This window comes from Sturnus vulgaris, chromosome 4, assembly GCF_052056855.1.
Source record: "Sturnus vulgaris isolate bStuVul1 chromosome 4, bStuVul1.hap1, whole genome shotgun sequence".
NCBI classification, from domain to species: Eukaryota; Metazoa; Chordata; class Aves; order Passeriformes; family Sturnidae; genus Sturnus; species Sturnus vulgaris.
In genome coordinates, this window is record NC_142246.1 from 74,734,100 (window position 1) to 74,745,549 (window position 11,450).

General features: G+C 51.3%; 1 protein-coding gene across 2 annotated transcripts; it reads left to right on the plus strand.

Annotated features, from left to right (window-relative positions):
* The first annotated feature begins 2,331 nt into the window (after nt 1-2,331).
* PAQR3 (progestin and adipoQ receptor family member 3) lies at nt 2,332-9,140 on the plus strand. 2 transcript variants are annotated; one of them, XM_088164381.1, is made up of 7 exons: nt 2,332-2,664; nt 2,748-2,910; nt 3,935-4,090; nt 4,824-5,021; nt 6,444-6,754; nt 6,853-7,001; nt 7,388-9,140. In XM_088164381.1, the coding sequence occupies exons 1-7, from the start codon at nt 2,480-2,482 to the stop codon at nt 7,408-7,410; spliced, it is 1,185 nt and encodes a 394-aa protein (XP_088020507.1). In that variant the 5' UTR covers nt 2,332-2,479; the 3' UTR covers nt 7,411-9,140. The 2 variants fall into 2 exon arrangements, with proteins under 2 accessions (XP_088020507.1, XP_014747541.1); XM_014892055.2 differs by having other exon boundaries at nt 6,444-6,534.
* Nucleotides 9,141-11,450: the final 2,310 nt, after the last annotated feature.

Genomic DNA, 11,450 nt, shown 5'->3' on the forward strand with positions numbered 1-11,450 from the left:
GCTCACACAGATGGTTAATTTCAACCCCTTACACACACAACACAATTGTTCAATAAACTCAAAATAAATAGTGGAAGTAATTAATTTTAAGCTGCCCTAATTGTTTCTCAATTTGACCTATTAATTTAACCTATAACACTCACCCTATCAAAGCTTCAAAGCTCTAACTTAACAGCCAATTAAACCTTCTTTAGGAAAAAAAAAAGAAAAAAAAAGTGCTGTCAGCGCCGATTTCTTCTGACTGAACCCCCTGAAGCACTTGGGAGTTCATTTAAATTGTACTGGGCTTAGAACCGAAGTGCTTTTTGCAGATATAATGTTCTAATGAGCTAACGAGACAATGGACAATTAAGATTAATTAAGGTTTTTAACTCGGTATCAACTTTCTGATCACCCTTTGGCTTGACGAAAGTGGTTTGATGCCGGAGCAAACAACAAATCCCTGGGTCTGTCAGCAGGACAGGCAGGAGTGCACGCAGTTTTCCCCCGGCTCACCAAGATGCGGGGCTCTCTCCTCCTGCCACAACAGCCACGGCTGAGGATCTCCCTGCAGTGTGTTCCCTCTGTGCTTCTTTCCTAAATTATTCCTACTAACTTCATTAGTAGAAAGCTTGGGTGAATGGGAAATCCTGAACCAGAGAAGCAGTATGGAACAGAAAACAGAAACTAAGCAAAACAGGAACGAACCATTCGGGGTCAGGTTCCAAATACATCCTGAGAAGTTGAAACACAAGCAGGTACCCGAAACCTAAGCCTGCTCAATTATTATGGTGAACAGGATTCCTCTGAGAAGCTCCTGGGGTTACATGAGGGGAAAAAGGTACCCAGCACACAGAGCAGGAGGGAGGAGGAGCTACCCACAGGTCTGCAGGGGCAGGAGCCACAGCGCTCTAGGGACACTAACAGGAAGAAATCTCAGTGAATGATTGATTGGCACAAATATTCAAGAGCTGCTGCTGACCAAATCCAAGTTCATTGGGGTAACCAAAAGGCATTACACAAATCTGGGGGTGACACAGCACGGCTGGTTCTGTGGAACACCTAGACTTGACCGTCAGTGTGGATTTTAGACTCCCATCTTCCCCATCTTTTGCTTCACATTACACATCTCTGCCATGGGAAAAGCCCACACACTCCTCACACTGTTCGGTTTAATGAGACCCAAGACGTTTGCAGGGGCCTTCCCGGCACAGGACTGGCAGGGAGGGCCAAGTGAACCAGGATTACCCTGTGGCACACTTGTCTGCAACTCTGAAACCAAAAGTCAAATCTTTTCTTATTGAGGCAGTGCAAACTTTTCAAAGAGTCTTTCTCACTACTAAGACTTTTTTTTGTACTTGACAGAGTACAGAGGGCAACAAACCCCCAAATCATGATCTCAAATAACTACAGATTACTCTTGCACAGTGCAATTGCAATTCCCACAGGGAATGACAGCCCTCAGTGTTGTTTGACCTGACAGGTGTGTTCCTGGCCTCACTCACTCAGTTTGCAGCCTCAGGCCTACCTCAGAGGAATGCCTGACTGGCCCAAAGGCACGTCTTTGTTGTTTCAGAGGGATGAAGGGTCCAGGGGGTCCTCAGGAAGTCCCCGCGGATTCTGAGGAGTCCTGGAGGGTCCCGGAAGGTCTCAGGAGTCTGAGTCACTCTAGGGCTCTGAGGAGTCCAAGGTATACCTCAGGAGATCCTAGAAGTCTGAGGGGTCCCGGAGAGACTGAGGCGCCCCAGTGTGTCTCAGAGGGTCGTGAGGGTCTGAGAGCTCTGAGGGGCCCCGGGAGTCTGAGATGCCCTGGGGGGTTCTGGCAGGTCTGAAGGTTCCGAGGGATCCTGGCAGGTCTGAAGAACCTCGGGATCTGAAGAGTCCAAGGCACCTCAGGGGATCCCGGCACCTCTGAGGGGCCCTGAGGGGCTCCGGCAGGTCTGAGGGGTCCCGGAGGTCTGAGGGCCCTGAGGCGCCCCGGGCGATCCCAGAGATCTGAGGGCTCGGGTGGGGGGTGCATCCGGGGCGATCCCAGAGATCTGAGGGCTCTGAGGCGCTCCGGGAGTCGGAGGCGCCTCGGGGGGCTCCACAGGTCTGAGGGCTCTGAGATAGCGCGGGGATCTTAACGCGCCTCGGAGGATCCCGGAGGTCTGAGGGGTCCTGCGGGGGTCCCGGGGGTTTGAGAGCTCTCAAGGATCCCGGGAGTCTCATGGCTCTGAGGGGTCTCGGGCGGTCCCAGAGGTCTGAGGGCTCTGAGAGGACTCGGTGGCTCTGAGGGATCTGAGGCGTCCCTGCAGCGCCCCCTGGCGGTCATTGCCGGCACAGGACGAGGCGGAGCCGCGCAGTGACGCCATCGGTGAGCGCCGCGCGATGACGTCATCACGGCCTCTACCGGCGCCACTCGCGGCGCCGCTCGCGGTCGCGATCCCGATCCCTATCCCGATCCCGGCCCCCGGCCCGTGAGGGCGGCTTGGGGCGGTCCGATGCGGCGGCGGGCAGGATGCACCAGAAGCTGCTGCGCAGCGCGCACTACATCGAGCTGGGCAGCTACCAGTACTGGCCGGTGCTGGTGCCCCGCGGCATCCGGCTCTACACGTACGAGCAGATCCCGGTGTTCCTGAAGGACAACCCCTACATCACCGATGGATACCGCGCCTACCTGCCCTCCCGCCTCTGCCTCAAGAGGTGAGCGCGCCCCGCAGCCCCGGGCCTCCCCCGCCGCCGCCGCTGCTCACCGCCCGCCCCGCCTTGTGTCTCCTCTTCCTCAGCCTTTTCATCCTCTCCAACGAGACCGTCAACATCTGGAGCCACCTGCTCGGCTTCCTGCTCTTCTTCACGCTGGGCATCTACGACCTGACGGCCGTGCTGCCGGCGGCCGGCGCCTCCCGCGAAGACTTCGTCATCTGCTCCGTCTGCCTCTTCTGCTTCCAGGTGGGCTCCGGCTCTGGGCGGCGGTGCCGCTGTGCGGGCTCGGGCACTCCGGGACTGCGCGGTGTGAGTGGCATCGCTCTCTTGGAGATAAACGCCGCTGTGGTGGGGTCGGATTTGACCTGCAGTAGGCTGGGGAAAATTGAAATGAGCTGGCGGAGGAGAGAGTCAGTGGTAAATAAGTGCGCTTGTCCAGGTCGTGTTTCAGAGCTTCTGCAGTTTGAGGGGTTCCGACGCGGCTCCAAGTACTGCTGGAAAGGGCCAGGCACCGGAGCACGGAGATCAGCCAGGCCCTGATGGTCAGAAGGGCAGGAGGGCTGGTGGCCTGACCTCTTACTTCTCAGATAAGTCTGTTTCCACAGCAGACTTCAGGCGTGTCTCCGATGGGCCACTGCAGCTCCTGTGAAGCACGCTGTCCTTTCAAGAGCACAGAGAGCTAAAGGCACCATTTGTGTTCTCTGCAGGGTACAGGATGCCTTTGTACAGCCACAAGCGGGGAACACTCCCTCGCTGGCTGGGAAAGCACTGCTCTAGTGTTCCTCTCTGCTCCTGCAGAAGGTCACAGACAACCAAACACTTCTCAAGGAAAAGATTTTAAGGCAGCCTAGGGGCAAACAAGCAGCCTGTGCGTAAGAGTTCAATTTCTGTGTGTTCCCTCAGTAAAGGCACACAGTGGGTGCTGGGCAGTCAGGGCAGATTTGGGCTGTGGGCTCTGCCTGGCGCCCAGTGGAATTCATCCTCCCCCTGTACTGGTGCAGATGTGTCTCCCTGGAGCGCTGTCAGCCCACTCAGCCTCACAAGCCCACTTTTCTTACTTGTGCCTGGTTATCAGGGTGTGCAGTGTCCTGCTCCTCCCTCCCCCTGTCAGGGAGGCTTTCTGGCTGGCAGAGATCACAAGGGTATGCACCAAGGTGCACTGCACGACACGTCACGGGCCGAGCGCCTGCTCCAGCTGCCAAGCTGAAGCTTGCTGTGCTCCCTGCTCCTTTGTAAGGCATTAACCCTCCTCCTCTGGCCCTCTGTGTAGGTCTGTATGCTTTGTTCAGTAGGGTATCACCTGTTCTGCTGCCACCGCTCTGAGAAGACCAGCCGGCGCTGGATGGCCCTGGATTACGCAGGAATTTCCATCGGGATCCTGGGCTGCTATGTGTCAGGCGTGTTCTATGCCTTCTACTGCAGTAACGTGAGTCAGGAGCACGTGTCCTTGCAGGGTTTAGTTTGTGTGGTCTCACTGGAGTTTCTGTGCTGCAGGAAGTGGGGGGCTCAGTGCAGGTGTCCAAATAGAACAGGAGTGGGGAGACACAGGGATGGGAACTGGAACACGTCCCTCTGACGCCAGCAGAACTGTGCCGGCTGAAGAGACAGGCAAATGCAGGTTTCTCCTTTCCAACTGTTAATTGTACCAGCCTCAAGAAAATATTTAAATTTCTCTCAAGGCAGGGAAACTTTACAGGTCCAACCTGTATGCAGTGCCTGATGCTGATCATGGGATGTGTGCCATCAGAGATACTTTATTCAAACAGCATTGTCCATGAGGTAGCTGCTATGAGGCAGAAACAACCTTGATTCTCTCCATCTAACAGAGGATGAGTAAATGAGTTCCCTCCCAAGGCCTGCCGTGGCAAAGGCTGTCCAGGACCTGAAGTGGGCTGGTGAGGCACAGGTGCACTGAAAACATTTGGTGCAGGAAGTGCTTGGAGTAAAGGATGTGGTGCTAGGGGTCCCTGAGAAACAGTCCCTTCCCTTCAGTGCCAGCAGACAAACACAGGGCCCTGCACTCTGACCCACTGCTGGTGCTCGCAGCAGGGACAGAGTGAGCTATCACTGTGCTCAGTCACTGAAACTTTCTGCCCAGAGCTGACTTTTGCATGTGATAAGAAACCCACAAACTTGCCTTTGTTTCTTTTTGCCCTCAGTACTGGCGCCAAGTGTATTTGATCACTGTGCTGGCCATGATCCTGGCAGTGTTTTTTGCCCAGATCCACCCCAGTTACCTCACACAGCAGTGGCACAGGCTGCGCTCTGTCATCTTCTGCTCCGTGTCTGGCTATGGAATCATTCCCACCATCCACTGGGTTTGGCTCAATGGCGGCGTTGGTGCATCCATTGTACAGGTAAAAAAAAAAAAACAACCGGAAATAAGAGTCCCTTTTGCTTTTCACGTGCCATCTTCCTTGAGTCCTCTTACTCTTGGGATAACAACAGTGAAGCAGGAGAAGTTAAAATTCCTCTAAGGACAGCATTCTTTTGGTCGGTATTATCCAAATGGGAACACTGAGAAATGTGTTGAGAGGGGGGTAGACAGCTTGGGGAGCTTCCTTGTGCTGTGCTGCCCTAAAGCTGCACGGTGAGAAGGCAAGCACAGTCCAGGTGTGTCTGTACCTGGGCATGGAGCAGCTGCTGCGGGCAGACCGCACCCTCAGCAGGGCTGGGGGCCAGGAGCTGAGGTGGCTGTGGAGCACGAAGGAGCCTGTCAGGCTGCATGAGTGCTCAGGGCTGGCTGCCTCCACAGCTCCAGGGGGCAGCCAGGAGACACTGGGATGATAAGATGATTATTTGTCTCCTCCTCTGTTCCCTAGGATGGCAGCAGAAATCAGGATTTACCTGCTCAGTCCTCTGTCTCCTACACAGTCCTCCTGTAACAGCTCTTTCATGTTACTGTTTTCCTATTTGTTTCACTGCTTGGAATTACACTGTGAAAGCAGCAGCCCAATATAGCTAAAGGCAGTCCAGTGTGCCCCAGTTTGAACTACCCTGAAACCACTGCAGTTACCCAGGAACACCTGATGGTGCTGAAGGAAATGCTTCCTTTTGACAGTGAGCACAAACGGCACACGGCTGGGCTGGGCTGGCCTGGATGGATGGCTCTCCCCTGGGGTGAGGGTACAGCCTGGTCCAGAGCTGCTGTGGAATGTGGCAGAGCACCACTTGGAAATAGATGTGGCCTTTATACAGGACGTTTCACACTGGCCCTCTAGAATTCATTAATAGCCGTTATGCCCCCACACTTCCCTGTTTGGGTTCCCCTGCGATAGCAGGATGGTGTCTAGGGTACACATTTTGTTTCCATACTTCAGAAAAGTGACCTACTTTTGGTAACAAAACTGCTAACTAAATGCACCTGGTGACTGATTTGCTGGTTTTTGACCACCCAGTGTGAGCAGCCCTATGGGCTCAGGTGCTGCAGCTATGATCCCAACACAAGGGGATATGCAGTGCAGTGTCCCCCGCCCTGGCTGTTCTGTGCAGGGTCAGGGAGTGCCAGGTGACCTCTCACAGGCAGATGCTATGTCTGCTGTCCGCTGAACTGAGTAGCCTGCGTGTAGAAGCAATAACATTAAAAAATGGAATAAAAGAGATTTCTTCCCACTCAGGCTTTCCCAAAGTTAGGCCTGTGTGTCCCTGTTGGATTTGTACATAGCTAGCACAGGCAGGGAAGGAAGATTCGATGCTGCCATGCCTTTTCTTTCTTTATCTTTAGGGACTTTTTTTCCTGCTTTTGCCTTCTGACAGGAGAGCTTCCTTTTCTTTTGCAGGAGTTTGCTCCCCGCGTATTTGTCATGTACTTCATCGCTGCTGTAGCTTTTCTCTTCTATATTTCCAAAGTTCCAGAAAGATACTTCCCAGGTAGGAAATTCTCTTCTGGCTGGTTTGTTTTTTCTTTTTTTCCTGCAGTTAAGCTTCCTAGAGTGTCACAGTCCTTGCTGTGGGTCCTGAACTTCCTGGGAGAGAACAGGCTGACCATGTTCCCATGCAGTGTTCCCACACAGAGTAAAAGAATGGGAAGAGGCAAACAACTTCCATCAAGCTGGTTAAAGAGCTTTCCCTGTCAGCCCTCAAGGGCAGGGTATGGCAGAGCTCTGCAGGAGACATACTACTGATTGCACTGCACATGCTGTGGCCGAATTTAACAGCTGGACTCCATGTCCCTGTTTTCCCCCACAGGCCAGCTGAACTACCTCGGCTCGAGCCACCAGGTGTGGCACATCCTGGCAGTGGTGATGCTGTACTGGTGGCACCAGTCCACAGTGTACATCATGCAGTACCGACACAGCAAGCCCTGCCCCGAGTACAGCGCGGACTTGTGAGCCAAGGTACGGCTGCTGCCATCCTCGGGGAACAGGATTCTCTAACCACAGGCTTCAGGAATCCTGGCCTGAACCTCTGGCTGCCGCAGAGTGGGTCCTGACTGGTGGAAATAAAAAGCAGGATGCAATGGCAGGCATCTGCTCACCTGTGCTGCTGCAATGGAAGAGGCTCTGTGGAGGGGCTGGACTTAGCCCTGCCAGATCCCTTGCAGCTCAGTGTCACAGTCATAGTAGTCTCAAACTATCTTTAGTACTTGTCCTTAAGTAGCCTTTTCGTCAGGCTTTTGTCAGGTTTTCAGTCTGCTTAGCAGTGATCGGGATGTTGTGGAAATCTGACAAGTTGCCAACTACAGATGCACAGTGATTTACGTAATTTCCCTGCTCTATTTCAGAGGAAGCACGAGAGGATTTGTGACTCTGAGGGTCTGGACCTCATGTGATGACCTGTGGTGTCAAGGACTGAGGCAGTTCCTTTCCTGACCCCTGAACTGTTACTCCGTGCTGGGACAAAGTATTACTGCAAGCTTTGATAAACACTGCAGCACTGCCTGGGACCTGAGGGGCATTTTCTTCTCAGCCAGTTCCTGCTCTGCAGTCAAGTACCAAGCAGATTTTCCTGGAGTGGGACAGCAGGAGGCTGAGCTGACTTGGCATGCAGATCCTAGCAGGATGTTCTGGTGCCTGGCAAACAGAAACAGCTCAGCTAACGGTACTCAGGCCTGGACACCAGGTTTGCAGGGGTGTGCACAGTTCGAAGAACACTTCTGACAGCATGCCTGTTAAATTGTAGCAACTGTGGGAGCCGGTCCTGGATCCAGAGCACAGCCCTGTGGGCTGCGCATCCTTCGGCCTGTGTGTGCAAGATGTGCTTATGCTTCAGCGTTGGCACAGGAACATATGAACTGGAACGCAGTGGATTTGTCCTGCTCCTGACGAGCTCTTTCCCATTCCCCTGGGAGATAAGATCACATTACATCCAGCACACTTACATCTCCACTGCAGACCTTGAAAATAGCCTCCACCAAGGGAGGTCGTGCCATTGCTTGAAGGAATTTCTCTAGCCAGTAATCTGGAATCAGTATTCTAAAATATTTCAGGAGTAGCACTAAGCCTGCGTGTCCATGGTTGTTGCTGTTTCACAATCAGTGACCGTGCTGGGGATGCAGATTCCTGACCTTTGGCCTTTCCCTGTATGCAGCATGCTAACTGCACTCACAAGACAGCGCTGCCAAAGGCCTTCCTGCCACAACCCTGCCACAGCGCAAAGGCTGGCCGGAGTTCCAGCGTGTCTTGTGAACCATCTCCTATTAAATGAGCACCAGGGAGCCATGAAACACACGGGTTATTGCAAAGCTGCAGCCCAGCACAGGCTCCTGGGCTGCCAGTCTTCCAAAGAGCATTGAAATCCTCTGCACTTGCGGGTTAGAGGCAAGGATGCTGTGGGGACTGATCCTAAGGGGCTGTGTCCTTGTGGAGAGTGACTTCCTCAGGGCAGGCAGGCTCTGGTAGTTGCACAAAGCTGCCTCTCCCTGGGCTAAGGCATTGGAGCAGGACTTGGTTTCTGGTCAGGATGTGCCAAGGAGACGTGGAGTGGAGGTAGAAGCTTACAGATAGGCATCGAGAAGGCAGGATACAAACTCCTCCTGGTGTACTGGACAGGGATGCTGACTGGACAGGTCTGTTTAGGTCAGAGGGTGGTTCTGGTGCTTTTTTGTTGTTTTAACTCCAGAAACAAGCATTGGCAAAACTGACTCTGCGTTAATGATTCAGCTCCCAGTGCTTTAAGCCTTTCAGTGAAAACACTGATTTTATAATGATTTTTTTTTTTTAACTTGACAGCCAAGCAAGTTTCAAGTGCACTAATTACTACTACTGAAGCCTAACAAGGAACTTGCAAGTATAAAAGTCTGTTTCCAGTGTTATATGTACAGTAATACCTGAAGAATGTGTCTGTGCTCTGAAATAATACTGACTTTAGCACTCGCTAATGTATTTTTTTAATGGAAACTCTTAGCTACTTGAGCAGTTTTCACCAGATAAGGAAACTGATTGCCAAGCTGTGCATTTTTACCTGACAATTTATCAAGCTGCATGATGGTCTTTGATGTACATACTGAACCTATAAATAAATTCCAGTTCATTGGCTTTTTCCTTAGAGTAACATCATTCCTGCATCTCGTGCAGCGAAACAATAGCTGTCAACGGCTCAGCCATGGAACTTGTGCCACATCCTGTGGATTATGTAGACGGGGATTTCTGGGGGAGAAACTCTAGCTGAATTTGCTGATGAACTCAGCTTTATTAACAGAGGCCTGATGCTGCTTTTTCTGTTCTTGACCATTTCCATTTTTACTTCAGCTCACCCAAGAGGAAAATCAGTACAAGGAGCATTTCAAAAACCTGCTCCAGTAAACAGCTGCAGGAAGGGGCTCACAACACATTATAGTTCTTTCCCGAAGTGCAGAGCTCAGTCCAGAGCAGCGGCATCGGGAACCGTACATGACCTTTCTGCAGGAAGGCTTTAAGGAGTAACACTGAACCAAAGGAATTCAAAGTAACACGTGATCCATAGACATTGAACCAGCTGGACACAGCGAGGTGATTGGGCAACAGATACAAGTACTTAAAACACTTTAAACAAGAGTCACAGGTGTTTACAGCTACAAAATCATTCAACAGCAGCAGCAGCACTGCTTACAATAAATAAATGAAAGCTAACACACGAATACTTCACAATGCAGTGTTGAAGAGACTTGCAAAGGCACTGTTACCAGGTTTGTTTATTTAACAACTCCAAGGATTTTATGATATACATCAGCTTCACAAAAAAAGTTAAAAGTTCTCACTTTAGTAGTACACAAAAAAGCTTTAGAAACTCCAAGTCTAACAAGAAATGGAAGTGTAGTTCAGGCAAGTGCACTTAAAAGCTGAATGCCAGCAACTTTAAAATAGTTTTTATGCTCTTTAATACTAGGTGATGCCTCAGTCACAACTTTAGCCATACACACAATCTCTTGATTTCCTTTCAAAATAAGCACAATGGAGCAGTAACACAGCAGCCACCCTTGGTGCTCAACTCATATTCACTCAAATCACGAACATGATTGTGGCTGCTGGGTTACCGAAACCACAGCAACTCCAAGGGGTACGTGATGTGTGCGAGCATGTGTATATTTTATATATACTTATATATATAAAAATACACGATATAGTAGAAAAAACTCCAGATAAACTCTTATTCTCACAGTAGCAAATATATCAACTTATTTTCACAGTACTTGGTTTTACTAACTGGGACACCCAGAATGATTATAAGCTTTTTCCTCCAGGACTGTTGCTCACAGAGCCTCCCGCCACACACGGGGCAGCCAAAGCATTAATGACATTAATTACACACCTCAGGGCCCTTGGAGTCGGCAGACAAACACAACTACCTGTTTTTTCTTTCTACACATGGCCACAACCACTAAGGGCTTCTTAGTACCTTGGGACAGACGCTTTCTCCAGCAGCTGATCCTAGGAGGCCTGTGCTTCAGTCCCTCAGCATGCTTAAGGAGAAGCTGTAGAAATCCATTGGGATTTCTGTCTGGAAGTGTCAACCCCTTACCTTGCCCTCTCGCTACCACAGGCAGCATGTACTTGTCTACTGCAGCAAGGGCTTTCCTGATTCCAAGGGAGGTCACATGGCACTCCAGACACCCTGAAAAAAAAGACAAAGGATATCCCACTCCCTGACAGTCCCATATTTCACCTCCTTTAATAGTGGCTGAAAATAACCCCAAACTTGGGTTCAGCTGTGTATAAACTACATACACCAGGCAAAGTCAGCTTAGCGGGGTGCACCCATCTCCCATGGACGACGAGAAAGGATAGAAGAACTAATGCTAAAGAAACAAAAGTTACATTTAAGCAAAAACCTGACTGGTGTCTTGAGTACGAAGAACCAGGTTTGTTAAGGCCATTAGGAGGCAAATATCATGGGCCATAATTCGTGCCAGCTCTGGAGTCCCAGGGGTCTGATCTCTTCCTTCAGCTCTGCTGTGCCGCAGTGTAACTGCATACAGGCCCTCTGCCAAACCCCCGCAGCACCCCCCAGCCTGGGGTCCCGAGGTAAACCAACAGCATGAGAGCACATCTCCCATTTCTAATTTACCTGATCCCTTCTGCGACACTGGGTGTCCTCCCTGCATGTCCGACGGCCCCACCTCTCCTCGCGGGCCCTGGAGCCAAGCACCAATGCCATGTGCATCCTTAACCCTTCCGGTGGCTTCCCCACTGGGAAGGCAGCAACAGCATGCCTTTGGTGAGGGCCAGCGACATTTAGGACCACAGTTTTCATCTCATTTTGTGTCCACCTCACTCCCTCATTTGCCATCTCACCCTATTCCAAGAGCACTTCAGGCAGCTAACAGCTCTGAAGGACATGGAGAAAGGCAGCTCATAAGCATGCACAGA